The sequence below is a fragment of the Ammospiza caudacuta genome, chromosome 35, assembly GCF_027887145.1.
Source record: "Ammospiza caudacuta isolate bAmmCau1 chromosome 35, bAmmCau1.pri, whole genome shotgun sequence".
Taxonomy (NCBI): domain Eukaryota; kingdom Metazoa; phylum Chordata; class Aves; order Passeriformes; family Passerellidae; genus Ammospiza; species Ammospiza caudacuta.
This window is the reverse complement of record NC_080627.1, coordinates 1,816,992-1,830,999: the sequence shown is the minus strand read 5'-3', so window position 1 is coordinate 1,830,999 and position 14,008 is coordinate 1,816,992. Positions and strand designations below refer to the sequence as shown.

The window sequence follows — 14,008 nt, the reverse complement described above, 5'->3', positions numbered from 1 at the left end:
TTGGGGGGGTTTTCCAATTTTTTGGAGGATTTTCCCCCAATTTTTTGGGAGGATTTTCCCCCATTTTTTGGGAGGATTTTCCCCATTTTTTGGGAGGATTTTCCCCATTTTTTGGGAGGATTTTCCCCCAATTTTTTGGGAGGATTTTCCCCATTTTTTGGGAGGATTTTCCCACAATTTTTTGGGAGGATTTTCCCCATTTTTTGGGAGGATTTTCCCCATTTTTTGGGGAGGATTTCCCCCATTTTTTGGGGAGGATTTTCCCCGTTTCTTGATGTTTTCCCACCTTTTTGTGCTCGGCAAAGTCGCCTGGGGCGGAGCAGCAGCTCCAGGGACGAGGGAGCCCCAATTTGGGGAGGGGTCCCGGTGGTTTGGGGAAGGGTCCCGTTAATTTGGGGAGGGGTCCCGGTGGTCCCGTTAATTCAGGGAGGGGTCTCGTTAATTTGAGAGGGGTCCCGTTAATTTGGGGTGGGTCCCGAGGGTCCCGGTAATTCGAGGAGGGGTCCCATTAATTTGGGGAGGGATCTCGGGAGGTCCCATTAATTCAGGGAGGGGTCCCGTTAATTTGGGGAGGGGTCCCGTTAATTTGGGGAGGGGTCCCGGGGGCTCCCAGTAATTTGGGGAGGGGTCCTGGTGGTCCCGTTAATTCAGGGAGGGGTCTTGGTAATTTTGGTAATTTGGGGGGGTCCCGAGGGTCCCTGCCGGGCCGATCCCGGTCCCGCCGTTGGATTCTGGCCCTGGAGGGGTCTCCGTTAATTCGGGGAGGGGTCTCGGTAATTTGGGGAGGGGTCCCGGGGATCCCCGTTAATCTGGGGAGGGGTCCCGGGGGTCTCTCGGTGTCCCCGGGGCTGTCGCTGTCACTCAGGGGGGCGTGGTCTTAGGGCCGTAGCCACGCCCACCAGCGCACGGAGGTCCCGCCTGTTCCTACTGGCGGGAAAGGGGCGTGGTTCCGTGCTTTGATTGACAGCACAGCGGTCCAATGGTGAGGGAGGAAAGCGGCCACGCCCCTTCCGCGGGACGGGAGCGCGCGCGGCGGCTCCGGAACCTCAAAACCGAACCGGGAACCCCAAAACAGAACCCGGGACCCCAAAACAGAACCCGAGACCTCGGAACCGAAACCGGGACCCCAAAACCGAACCCGGGGAATTCAAAACCGAACCCGGGGACCCCGGAACCGAACCCGGGACGTCAAAACCGAGCCTGGGACCCCAGAACCGAACCCGGGACACCAGAACCGAACCCGGAACCTCAAAACAGAACCCGGGACCCCGGAACCGAACCGGGGACCCCCGAACCGATCCCGAACCCCGCCATGGACCCGGAGCCGGAGCCAGACCCGAATCCCGGAGCCGCCACCGACCCGGCAGCGGCACCGGCAGCGGCAGCGGCACCGGCAGCGGCAGCGGCAGCGGGGGGGAAGCGGCGGCGGTTCACGGTTCGGCAGGAGGGCCCCGGAGAATCCCCGGTACCGGCGGTGGCGGGAGCGGAACCGGGAACGAGGAACCGGGGACCGAGAACGGGGAACCGGGGAGGGGGCGGGACCGGCGGAACGGGACCGGGACCGGGAACGGAGACCCGGGAACGAGGGACCGGGGAAGGGACGGGACCGGGATGGGGGCGACCGGGAACGGGACCGGGGGCCGGGGACGGGAGGGGTGGGGATACCGGGGGTCCCGGGAGTGACCGGGTCCCCAGGAATGACCGGGAACGGGACCGGGGACATCACGGGGGACCGGGAAAGGTCCGGGGGGTGGCCCCGGTGTCCCCGGTGTGACCGGAGCTCTCCCGGTGTGACCGGAGCTCTCCCGGTGTCCCCGGTGTGACCGGAGCTGTCCCCGGAGCTGTCCCGGTGTCCCCTCGGGTGACCGGCGCTGTCCCGGTGTCACCGGCGCTGTCCCGGTGTCCCCGCCAGGTCCCGTCGCTGTTCAGAGCCTCCTCCGCGCCTCCCCCGGTGCCGGTTCCGGTTCCGATCCCGCCCGGTCCCGGTTCTTACGCTGAGTTCGTGGTGAGGGGCTCGGGGGCAACCGAGAAGGAGCGGGAGCAGAACCGGGAGCACAACCGGGAGCAGAACCGGGAGCGGGATCAGAACCGGGAGCGGGATCAGAACCGGGAGCGGGATCAGAACCGGGAGCAGAGCCGGGAACAGAACCGGGAGCAGAACCAGAACCGGGACCGGGATCCCGGACCCACCGGAGCCGCCCCCTCGGGAGCCCTCCCGGGACCTCCGGGACCCCTCCCGACCCCCGGGGAGCAGAACCGGGACCGGGAGCAGAACCGGGAGCAGAACCGGGGCCGGGCTGAGCCGCGGGAGGTTCCGGCCGTGCCCGCGATCAAGCCGGGCACCAAGAGCAGCAGCATCATCGTCAGCCCGCGGCAGGTGGGCGGGGCCGTGTCGCGACATGGGCGGGGTCTGTCCATGGCAGGTGGGCGGGGCCGTGTCGCGACATGGGCGGGGCCGTCCCTGATGTGGCGGGGCTGGGCTCATATCGCGACATGGGGGTGTCCCGACCCCCGACGTCGCGGGTTTTGGGTTCATGTCGCGACGTGGGGGGTGTGTGCCTGCGGTTAGGGGCTCATGTCGCGACATGGGGGGGTGTGTCCTGGGGCTCATGTCGCGACATGGGGGGGTGTGTCTCCCTGCTGCTCACGTCGCGACATGGAGGGTCTGTCCCTGGGGTTGGGGCTCACGTCGCCACCCGGGGGGTGCGTCCCCCTGCTGCTCATGTCGCGATATGTGGGGGTCTGTCCCCGGATTTGGGGCTCATGTCGTGACATGTGGGGCCTGTCCCCGGGGCTCATGTCGTGACATGGGGGGGTGTGTCCCGATATCATGAGATTGGGCTCATGTCACGACATGAGGGCGTCCGTCCTTGGGGTCGGGGCTCGTATCGCGACACAGAGGGCTCATATCACAACGGGGGGGGGGGGGGCGTTCATATTGCGACACACGGGACTCATATCGCGACACACGGGACTCATATCGCGACAAGAGGGGCTCACATCGTGCCACAGCGGCTGATATTGCGATATGTGGGGGCTCAGTCACGACACGGGGGGCTCATATCGTGACACGGGGGGCTCATATCGTGACATTTGGGGGCTCCCATCACAAGACGGGGGGCCCATATCGCGATACGCGGGGGCTCGCGTCGCGCTCGGGCGCTCACGTCGCGACACGCCCGCCCCCAGCGCGGCAATCCCGTGCTCCGCTTCATCCGAAACGTCCCCTGGGAGTTCGGGGACGTCGGCCCCGACTTCGTCCTGGGCACCTCCAGCTGCGCCCTCTTCCTCAGGTGAGGCCACCGGCGTCCCCAGAGGGTGCCCAGGTGTCCCCAGAGTGTCCCCAGGTGTCACCTCAGGGTCCCCAGGTGTGACCGAGGGTCCCCAGAGTGTCCCCAGGTGTCCCCTCAGGGTCCCCAGGTGTGCCCAGGTGTCCCCAGAGTGTCCCCAGGTGTCCCCTCAGGGTCCCCAGGTGTGACCGAGGGTCCCCAGAGTGTCCCCAGGTGTCCCCAGAGTGTCCCCAGGTGTCCCCTCAGGGTCCCCAGGTGTGACCAAGTGTCACCTCACGGTCCCCAGGTGCCCCCAGGTGTCCCCAAAGTGTCCCCAGGATGTCCCTCAGTGTCTCCAGGTGTGCCCACATGTGCCTCAGGTGTCCCCAAAGTGTCCCCACAGGGTCCCCAGGTGTCCCCAGGTGTCCCCAAGGTGTCCCCAAGGTGTCCCTGAGCTCACCTCTGATGTCCCCAAGTGTCCCCAGGTGTCTCCAAGTGTCCCCAAATGTCCCCTCAGTGTCCCCAGGTGTGCCCAGGTGTCCCCAAAGTGTCCCCTCAGGGTGCCCAAGGGTGCCCAGGTGTGCCCAGCTCTCCCCAGGTGCGTCCCCAGCTGTCCCCAGGGATACCTCAGTGTCCCCGGGTGTCCCCAGCTGTCCCCAGGTGTGCTTAGGATGTCCCCAGGTGTGTCCCCAGGTGTCCCCAGGTGTCCCCTCACTGTCCCCGTGTCCCCAGCCTGCGCTATCACCACCTGCACCCGGGGTACATCCCAGGTGTGCTGAGGATGTCCCCAGCTGTCCCCAGGGGTGTCCCCAGCTGTTCCCAGCTGTCCCCAGGTGTGTCCCCAGCTGTCCCCAGCTGTGTCCCCAGGTGTCCCCTCACTGTCCCCGTGTCCCCAGCCTGCGCTATCACCACCTGCACCCCGGGTACATCCCAGGTGTGTCCCCAGGTGTCCCCAGGTGTGTCCCCAGCTGTCCCCAGCTGTGTCCCCAGGTGTCCCCAGGTGTCCCCTCACTGTCCCCGTGTCCCCAGCCTGCGCTATCACCACCTGCACCCCGGGTACATCCACGAGCGGCTGCGGGCGCTGGGGCGGAGCTTCGGCCTCCAGGTGCTGCTGCTGCAGGTGGACGTGGTGAGGTGGCACTGTCACATTGTCATTGTCATTGTCATTGTCACATTGTCATTGTTATTGTCATTGTGTCACTGTCATTGTCACACTGTCACTGTCACTGTGTCCCTACACCTCCTCCAGGTGCTGCTGCTGCAGGTGGACGTGGTGAGGTGGCACTGTCACATTGTCATTGTCATTGTCACATTGTCACTGTCATTGTCATCATCACATTGTCATTGTGTCTGTGTCACTGTCACTGTCATTGTCACTGTCATTGTCACATTGTCATTGTCATCTTGTCATTGTTATTGTCATTGTGTCATTGTCATTGTCACTGTCACTGTCGTTGTCACATTGTCATTGTCATTGTGTAATTGTCCTTGTCACACTGTCACTGTCACTGTCACATTGTCATTGTCATTGTGTCACTGTCACTGTCACTGTGTCCCTACACCCCCTCCAGGTGCTGCTGCTGCAGGTGGGCGTGGTGAGGTGGCACTGTCACTGTCATTGTCCTTGTCACCAACAACCTGTCACTGTCCCACTTGTCCCCTCTGTCCCCTCACGTGTCCCACGTGTCCCTGTCCCCTCTCGTGTCCCCATCTCACCTGTCCCTGTCCCCTCACCTTTCCCACCTGTCCCCATCCCTGTCCCTGTCTCCCCTGTCCCTCTGTCACCTGTCCCCATCTCACCTGTCCCCTCACTGTCCCCTGTGTCCCCTCTGTGTCCCCTGACTGTCCCCATCTCACCTGTCCCCCAGCGTGTCCCCTGTGTCCCCCTTGTGTCCCCTGACTGTCCCCTGTATCCCCTGTGTCCCCTGTCCCCTCACTGTCCCCTGACTGTCCCCTCTGTGTCCCCTCTGTCCCCTGACTGTCCCCTCTGTTTACCCTGACTGTCCCCATCTCACCTGTCCCCTGTGTCCCCTGTGTGTCCCCTCACTGTCCCCTCCCTGTCCCCAGCGTGACCCCCAGCAGTCGCTCAAGGACCTGGCCAAGGTTTGTCTGCTCACGGACTGCACCCTGCTGCTGGCCTGGAGGTACCGGTGTCCCCAAATGTCCCCAAATGTCACCAAATGTCCCCAATGCACCCAAATATCCCCCAATCCACCCCTCCCCAATGCCCCCAATCCCCCCAATGTCCCCAAATGTCCCCGAACATCCCTAAACATCACCAATGTCCCCAATCCCCCCAATGTCCCCAATGTCCCCAAATGCCGCCAATCCCCCAACATCCCCAATGTCCCCCAAGTCTCCCCAATCCCCAAAGTGTCCCCAATCCCCCCAATGTCCCCAAGTGTCCCCAAAATACCCAATGTCCCCAATGTCCGCAATCCCCCAATGTCCCCAACGTCCCACAATGTCCCAAATGTCCCCAACATCCCCAATGTCCCCAAATTCCCCCAAATCCCCCCAATGTCCCCCAATCCCCACAACGTCCCCAATGTCCCCAACGTCCCCAAATCCCCCCAATGTCCCCAACATCCCCAATATCCCCCAATGTCCCAAATCCTCCCAATACCCCCAGTATCCCCAATGTCCCTAAAATGTCCCCAATCCCCCAAATGTCCCCAATCCCCCAAATGTCCCCAATGTCCCCAATGATGTCCCCAATGTCCCCAATGTTCCCAACGTCCCCAATGTCCCCCAATCCCCGCAACGTCCCCAACGTCCCCAACATCCCCCAATGTCCCCAATCCTCCCAATACCGCCAGTATCCCCAACGTCCCCCAATGTCCCTAAAATGTCCCCAGTCCGCCCAATGTCCCCAATCCCCCAAATGTCCCCAAATGTCCCTGATGTCCCCAATGATGTCCCCGATGTCCCCACCGGTGTCCCCAGCCCGGAGGAGGCCGGCCGCTACCTGGAGACCTTCAAGTCCTACGAGCAGAAGCCGCCGGATCTGCTGAAGGAGCGCGTGGAGCACGACTTCCTGTCCCGGGTCCGTGTCCCCAATGTCCCCAATGTCCCCAAATGTCCCCACATGTGTCCTCAGGGTCCCCGGGTGTGCCCAGGTGTCCCCAAGTGTCCCCCAAAGTCCCCAAAAGTGTCCCCAGGTGTCCCCAAGTGTCCCCTCGGTGTCCCCAGGGTATGTCCAGGTGTCTCCAGGTGTGCCCTCGGTGTCCCCAGATGTCCCCAGGATGTCCCCTCAGGGTCCCCAGGTGTGCCCAGGATGTCCCTCAGTGTCCCCAAATGTCACCAGGTGTCCCCAAACGTCCCCACATGTGTCCTCAGGTGTTCCCAGGTGTGCCAGGTGTCCCCAGAGGTGCCCAAAAGTGTCCCCAGCTGTCCCCAGGACATCTCCAGGTGTCCCCAGGTGTGCCCTCAGTGTCCCCAAATGTCCCCAGGTGTCCCCTCAGTGTCCCCAAATGTCCCCAGGTGTCCCCTCAGTGTCCCCAGGGTGTCCTCAAGCGTCCCCTCAGTGCCCACAAGCGTCCCCAGGTGCGCCCAGATGTCCTCAGGTGTCCCCAGATGTCCTCCAGAGCATCCCCAGGTGTCCCCAGGTGTGCCCGGCTGTCCCCAGATGTCCCCTGGACGTCCCCAGATGTCCCCAGGCGTCCCCTGACGGTGCCACCCCCCGCAGGTGACCGACTGCCTGACCAGCGTCAGGTCCGTCAACAGGACGGACGCGCTGAGCCTGCTGGGGACCTTCGGGGTGAGCGGTGGCACTTGGGGACATCGGGGGGCTGTGACACCTCTGGGCCGTCCCCGTCGGGTTTGTCACCTCGGTGTCCCCTCTGTTTCCCCATCGGGTTTGTCACCTCGGTGTCCCCTCTGTGTCCCCATCGGGTTTGTCACTGTGGTGTCCCCTCTGTGTCCCCATTGGGTTTGTCACTGTGGTGTCCCCTCTGTGTCCCCATCGGGTTTGTCACTGTGGTGTCCCCTCTGTGTCCCCATCGGGTTTGTCACCTCGGTGTCCCCTCTGTGTCCCATCGGGTTTGTCACCTCCGTGTCCCCTCTGTGTCCCATCGGGTTTGTCACCTCGGTGTCCCCCCGGTGTCCCCTCCCGCAGTCGCTGGCGGCCATGGCGGGGGCGTCGCGGGAGGATCTGTCCCTGTGTCCTGGCGTGGGGCCACAGAAGGTGAGGGACAGAAATGGGGACACTGGGGACACTGGGGATGTTGGGGACATTGGGGACATTGGGGGCATTGGGGGCATTGAAGGGACTGGGGACATTGGGGACATTGGAGGGATTGGGGGCATTGGGGACACTGGGGATGTTGGGGACATTGGGGACATTGAAGGGATTGGGGACGTTTGGGGGCATTGGGGACAGTGGGGATGTTGGGGACATTGGGGACACTGGGGACAATGGGGACATTTGGGGATGTTGGAGGGATTGGGGACATTGGGGACACTGGGTGTCCTCCTGTCCCTGTGTCCTGGCATGGGACCCCAGAAGGTGAGGGACAGAAAGGGACAAGTTTGGGGACATTGGGGACATTTGGGGACACTGTGGGGACATTGGGGACATTGGGGATATTGGGGACTTTGGGGACACTGTGGGGACATTGGGGATATTGGGGACTTTGGGGACACTGTGGGGACATTGGGGACATTGGGGGCATTGGGGACATTGGGGACATTTGGTGACACCGATTGCGCTTCTGTCCCCGTGTCCCCAACCAGGCCAAGCGTTTGTTCGATGTCCTGCACGAGCCGTTTGTCAAGGCGCCGCCATGAGCCCCAAAACCCTCAAAAATCACCCCAAAAATCCCACCAAAAAAAAAAAAAAAAAATCCCAAAATTCCCCCAAACCCCCCCCCGAAAAATTGCCTAAAAATCCCCAAAATCCCTCCAAAAACCCCAAAACCCGAAAAAATTCCCCCCCAAACCCCCCCCCCCCAAATCCCTTTTTTTTTTTTTTTTTTTTGTGTTTGTGTGTGTGTAATAAAGGACATTTATTTATTTATTTATTTATCGGTGACACAAGTGACAAAGGTGACACCGCAGGTGCCACGCCGGGGTCACTCCTGCCCTTCCCTCTTCTCCTTCTTCCTCCTCTTCCTCCTCTTCGTCCCCTCGGGGGGTCCCGGCCCCTCTGTCGCTGTCCCCGAGGGTGTCGCTGTCCCCTCCGAGGGTGTCGCTGTCCCCTCCGAGGGTGGCGCTGTCCCCGAGGGTGTCGCTGTCCCCTCCGAGGGTGTCGCTGTCCCCGCGGTGTCCCCAAGTGCCACCCTCGGTGTCCCGAAGCTGCGGGTGATGCTCAGGGTCCCCTTCAGGGCGGGGGCGCAGCCCAGGGACCCCCCCTGGGGACATTGGGGACAGCAGCAGGGGACAGTGCCACCCTGCCGCGGCCGGGCCGCCCCGCAGCACGTAGGTGGCGCCGGTGGTGGCACTGTCGTCGTTGTCGTTGTCGTTGTCACCGGGGCGGAGCCGCTCGAGGCCGTTCAGGGGCACCGGGCAGCCCTCGAGGCTGGGGGGGGGACACAAAGGGACATTGGTGACATCGGTGACAGGGACAAAGGGACACCTCCATTGGCATTGTCACCCCCACATTGTCATTGTCACCCCCACATTGTCATTGTCAGCCCCCCATAGTGGCACTGGTGACAGGGACAAAGGGACACCTCCATTGGCATTGTCACCCCCACATTGTCATTGTCACCCCCTCCCCATTGGCATTGTCACCCCCTCATTGGCATTGTCAGCCCCCCATAGTGGCACTGGTGACAGTGACAAAGGGACACCCCCAGTGGCATTGTCACCCCCACATTGTCATTGTCACCCCCTCCCCAGTGTCATTGTCACCCCCACATTGTCATTGTCACCCCCTCCCCATTGGCATTGTCACCCCCTCATTGGCATTGTCAGCCCCCCATACTGGCACTGGTGACAGTGACAAAGGGACACCCCCACAGTGGCATTGTCACCCCCCCAGTGTCACTGTGACCCCTCTCCATTGTCATTGTCACCAGCCAGGGACACTGGGACACCCCGACATTGGAATTGTCACCCCCCCAGTGGCACTGTCACCCCCCCCAGTGGCATTGTCACCCCCCTCACACTGGCACTGGTGACAGGGACAAAGGGACACCCCCAGTGGCATTGTCACCCCCACATTGTCATTGTCACTGGCCAGTGACACTGGGACCCCCCCCCCATTTGTCACTGTCACCCCCATGGGGACCCTCCGATGTCACTGTCACCCCCCCGTGTCCCCGTGTGCCCCCCATTGTCATTGTCACCTCTGGGGACAGAAGTGCACGGGGGCCCGGATCAGCCACAGCTCAGCCTGGGGACCCCCAGTGTCACTGTCACCCCCCTGTGTCCCCTTCACTGTCACCCCATTGTCCCAGTGTCACTGTCACCCCCCCATTGTCCCAGTGTCACTGTCACCCCCCGTGTCCCCTTCATTGTCACTGTCACCCCCATCCCAGCATCACTGCCACCCCCCCAGTGTCACTGCCCCCCCATCCCAGTGTCCCCGTGTCCCTGTCACCTCTGGGGACAGAAGTCCATCGGGGCCCGGATCAGCCACAGCTCAGCCTGGGGACCCCCAGTGTCACTGTCACCCCCCCATTGTCCCCTTCACTGTCACTGTCACCCCATCCCAGTGTCACTGTCACCCCCCCGTGTCCCCTTCACTGTCACTGTCACCCCCCATTGTCCCAGTGTCACTGTCACCCCCCATTGTCCCAGTGTCACTGTCACCCCCCTCAATGTCCCCGTGTCCCCCTCATTGTCACTGCCACCCCATCCCAGTGTCACTGCCCCCCCCCCGTGTCCCCGTGTCCCTGTCACCTCTGGGGACAGAAGTCCATCGGGGCCCGGATCAGCCACAGCTCAGCCTGGGGACCCCCCATGGGGACCCCCCCGGACACGGCCTCGAACTCGGGGGGACACCGGAACCGGGGGGGCGGCCCTGGGGACACACGGGGACACACGGGGGTGTCACATCCAGTGTCACCTCAGGGACCCCCCTGGGGACACACGGGGGTGTCACATCCAGTGTCACCTCAGGGAGTGGCCCTGGGGACACACGGGGGTGTCAGTGTCACCTCAGGGGGTGGCCCTGGGGACACCGGAACCGGGGGGGCGGCCCTGGGGACACACGGGGGGTGTCACCTCAGGGTCACCCTGGGTCCCTTCAATGTCCCCCTGACCCTCCAATGTCCCCCCGGTGTCCCCAATGTCCCCCAGACCCCCCAATGTCCTCCCTAATGTCCCCAAAGCCCCCCCCACTGTCCCCCCAATGTCCCCCCCAGTCCCCTCCTTCCTCTGTCCCCTCCCCTGTCCCCCAATGTCCCCCCGATGTCCCCAATGTCCCCCAGACCCCCCAATGTCCCCCCCACGTCCCCTCCATGTCCCCCAGACCTCTCCCAATGTCCCCCCGATGTCCCCAATGTCCCCCAGACCTTCCTCCATGTCCCGCATGTCCCCAAAGCCCCCCCAGTGTCCCCAAAGGCCCCTCCAGGTCCCCGATGTGTCCCCGAAGCCCCCCCATGTTCCCAACGCCCCCCATGTCCCCTCCATGTCCCCAAAGCCCCCCCACAATGTCCCCACGTGTCCCCCCGCGCATCCCCTTCATGTCCCCAATTTCCCGCCACGTCCCCGCGTCCCCATCACCCCCAAAGTCCCCAATGTCCCCTCCGTGTCCCCAAAGCCCCCCGAGTGTCCCCAATGTCCCCCCAATGTCCCCCCTGTCCCCCCCTCACCCTCCATGCCGCCGCCTCGTGCCCGCCTGGCTCCTCCCCCCCCCGTCCCGCCGCGCACTTGGTACGGTCCTGGGCGGGGCTACAGAGGCGCGGCTCCCACGAGCCACGCCCATTTTAGCCATAAATGGTCATGGGCGTGGCCTGTGCCGGGCAGCCCCGGCGGCATTTAAAGGTACAGCGACCCCCGGAACGACCCCGGCCCGGGGGGCGCGGGGGGGGCACCGGGACGGTCCGGGGGGGCTCGGGGGGTACCGGAGGGGGCGGGGCGAGGGTGGGGGGGTAGATCCGGGCTGGGCCGGGCTCCCGGCGTGCACCGGGACGGGACGGGCGGGGGCGTGGCTGGGGAGGAGCGGCGCTACAGGTACCGGGGGTTGGGGGGTGGGGGGAGAATTGGGGTGCGGGGACCCCCCCGGTGGGGACGGAGACCCCTCGGTGGGGATAGAGACCCCCCCCCATTTGGGGACAGAGACCCCCTTGGGGACAGAGACCCCCCGAGGGACCCGAATCGTTCCCGTGGGACCCGCCCCCCCCCCCCGTGGGAAACTCCCGGTTTTGGGATCCGGGCTCCCGGACCCGCCCCCCCACCCCCCGTGGGAAACCCCCGCTTTTGGGGTCCCCCCCCCGTGGGAGCCTCTCTGTTTTCGGGATCCCCCCCAGTTTGGGGTCCCTCCCCTGTTTTGGCCCCCCCCCCTCCGTTTTTGGGATCCGTTCCCCCCGTGGGATCCCCCCGGGTTTTGGGGTTCCCCTCCCCTGTTTTGGGGGTCCCCGCTCCCCCGGTTTTGGGACTCCCTTCCCCGTTTTTGGGGTCCCTTCCCCGTTTTTGGGGTCCCCTCCCCGGTTTTGGGCTCCCTCCCAGTTTTGGGACCCCCTCCCGGTCTTGGGACCCTCCCCGTTTTTGGGGTCCCCCCCCGGTTTTGGTCCCCCCCCCACGTTTTTGGGGTCCCCCCCCCCGTTTTTGGGGTCCCCCTCCCCGTTTTTGGGGTCCCTCCCCCCGGTTTTGGGGTCCGTTCCCGGGACCCGCCCCCTCCCCCCCCCCCCTCGTAGGAACCCCATTGTTTTTGGGGTCCCCCCCGATTTTCGGATCCTCGCCCCGCCGTTTTGGGGTTCTCTCCCCGTTTTTGGGGTCTCCCCCCCCGATTTCGGGATCCCCTCCCCATTTTTGCGATCCCCCCCCTCCGGTTTTGGGGACTCCCCCCGTTTTCGGGGTCCCCCTCTCCGTTTTCGGGACCCGTTCCCCGGTCCCGCCCCCACCCCGTGGGAACCCCTCTGGTTTTGGGGTCCCCTCCGTTTTTGGGGATCCCCCCCCCGGTTTTGGGGTCCCTCCTCGCTTTTCCCGGTTTTAGGGTCCTCCCCCCATTTTTGGGGTCCGTTCCCCCCGGTTTTTGGGATTTCCCCCCTCCCCGTTTTTGGGGTCCGTTTCCCCCGGTTTTAGGGTCCCCCTGCGGTTTTTGAGATCCCCCTCCCCGTTTTCGGGATCCGTTCCCGCTCCTCCCCCGTTTTCGGGGTCCGTTCCCCCGGTTTTAGGGTCCCCCCCCCCCCGGTTTTTGGGATCCCCCTCCCCGTTTTTGGGGTCCGTTTCCCCGGTTTTAGGGTCCCCCCCCGGTTTTTGGGATCCCCCCTCGGTTTTTGGGATTTCCCCCTCCCCGTTTTTGAGATTCTCCCCCGCCTCGTGTTTGGGACCCCTCCGCCGTTTCTGGGCCCCCCCCGTTTTCGGGGTCCGTTCCCCGTTTTTAGGTTCCTCCCCCCCCCGTTTTCGGGACCCGTTCCCCGTTTTCGGGGTTCCTCCCCCCGTTTTCGGGATCCGTTCCCGGTCCCGCCCCCACCCCCGGTGCCCCGGGGCGCGGGCGCGGCTCCCCCCGCGCCTCCCCCGCGTGACCCAGCGCTCTGGAATTGGGCGGAGCGGCCGCGGGGACGCGCCGGCAGCACCGGGACCCCCCCCGGTACCGACCAGGTACCCACCGGGACCCTCCGGTAACGCCCAGGTACCCACCGGGACCCTCCGGTACCGACCAGGACCAACCGGGACCCCTCCGGTAACGCCCAGGGACCCACCGGGACCCACCGGGACTCTCCGGTACCCACCGGGACCCCTCTGGTAACGCCCAGGTACCCCCCGGTAACGCCCAGGTACCGACCGGGACTCCTCCGGTAACGCCCAGGGACTCACCAGGACCCTCCGGTACTCACCAGGACCCCTCCGGTAACTCCCAGGTACCCACCGGGACCCTCCCAGACCCCTCCCGTTCCCACCGGGACCCCTCCGGTAACTCCCGGGTACCCAACGGGACCCACTGGGACCCCTCCGGTACTCACCGGGACCCCTCCGGTAACACTCCGGTACCCACCGGGACCCTCCCAGACCCCTCCGGTAACTCCCCGGTACCCACCGGGACCCTCCCAGACCCCTCCCGTTCCCACCGGGACCCCTCCGGTACCAACCGGGACCCCTCCCGTACTCACCGGGACCCCTCCGGTACCCTCCAAGACCCCTCCGTTACTCCTCGGGACCCTCCGAGACCCCTCCGGTACCTCCCCGGTACCCCCCGGGACCCCCCCGTCAAGTACCGACCCCCAGGAGGGACCCCCGGCTCAAATTTGGGGGTCCTAGGGAGGGTCCCGAACCCCCCGGCTCAAATTTGGGGTGCGGGCAGAGGGTCCGGGACCCCCGGGTGGGATTTGGGGGGTCCTGGGGAGGGTCCCGAACCCCCCGACTCAAATTTGGGGTGCTTGGAGTGTGTCCGGGACCCCTGGGTGGGATTTTGGGGTCCCGAACCCCCGAAATTCAAATTTGGGGTGCCGGGGGTGGCTCCAAAAGCCCGGGTGGGATTTTGGGGTGCTGGGAGAGGGTCCCGAACCCCCCGACTCAAATTTGGGGTGCTGGGAGTGAGCCCAGGGCCCCTGGCTGGGATTTGGGGGTCCTGGGGTGGGGGTGACGCCCCCCGGGTGGGATTTTTGGGGTCCCGAACCCCCCGACTCAAA

General features: G+C 64.5%; 3 protein-coding genes across 3 annotated transcripts in view; 2 read left to right on the top strand and 1 right to left on the bottom strand.

The window, feature by feature from the left end:
- Positions 1-1,097: 1,097 nt before the first annotated feature.
- ERCC1 (ERCC excision repair 1, endonuclease non-catalytic subunit) lies at positions 1,098-8,057 on the top strand. The gene is made up of 9 exons (XM_058822831.1): positions 1,098-1,465; positions 1,913-2,377; positions 3,190-3,293; positions 4,299-4,398; positions 5,337-5,413; positions 6,216-6,315; positions 6,958-7,029; positions 7,387-7,455; positions 8,004-8,057. Exons 1-9 carry the CDS (start codon positions 1,313-1,315, stop codon positions 8,055-8,057), a joined length of 1,194 nt encoding a protein of 397 aa, XP_058678814.1. The 5' UTR covers positions 1,098-1,312.
- Positions 8,058-8,291: 234 nt separating this feature from the next.
- On the bottom strand, positions 8,292-11,072 carry LOC131570477 (uncharacterized). The gene is made up of 3 exons (XM_058822830.1): positions 11,030-11,072; positions 10,116-10,236; positions 8,292-8,787 (listed from the first exon to the last, which is right to left on the bottom strand). Exons 1-3 carry the CDS (start codon positions 11,034-11,036, stop codon positions 8,292-8,294), a joined length of 624 nt encoding a protein of 207 aa, XP_058678813.1. The 5' UTR covers positions 11,037-11,072.
- An 81-nt stretch (positions 11,073-11,153) lies between these two features.
- The window catches only part of LOC131570476 (proline-rich protein 2-like), a 4,890-nt gene continuing 2,035 nt past the window's right edge, over positions 11,154-14,008 (top strand). The window contains exons 1-4 of the mRNA XM_058822829.1: positions 11,154-11,277; positions 12,764-13,062; positions 13,157-13,292; positions 13,389-13,590. Coding sequence (XP_058678812.1) covers positions 11,154-11,277; positions 12,764-13,062; positions 13,157-13,292; positions 13,389-13,590 — 761 coding nt within the window. The remainder of the gene's footprint in view (positions 11,278-12,763; positions 13,063-13,156; positions 13,293-13,388; positions 13,591-14,008) is intronic.

Coding starts and splice junctions, on each gene's coding strand:
- ERCC1 (XM_058822831.1), top strand. CDS start 1,313: ATGGACCCGGAGCCGGAGCCAGACCCGAATCCCGGAGCCGCCACCGAC. Junction 6,316..6,957: donor AGCACGACTTCCTGTCCCGG/GTCCGTGTCCCC, acceptor CACCCCCCGCAG/GTGACCGACTGCCTGACCAG. Junction 7,030..7,386: donor GCCTGCTGGGGACCTTCGGG/GTGAGCGGTGGC, acceptor CCCCTCCCGCAG/TCGCTGGCGGCCATGGCGGG.
- LOC131570477 (XM_058822830.1), bottom strand. Junction 8,788..10,115: donor ATGGACTTCTGTCCCCAGAG/GTGACAGGGACA, acceptor TCCCCCCCCCAG/CCTCGAGGGCTGCCCGGTGC.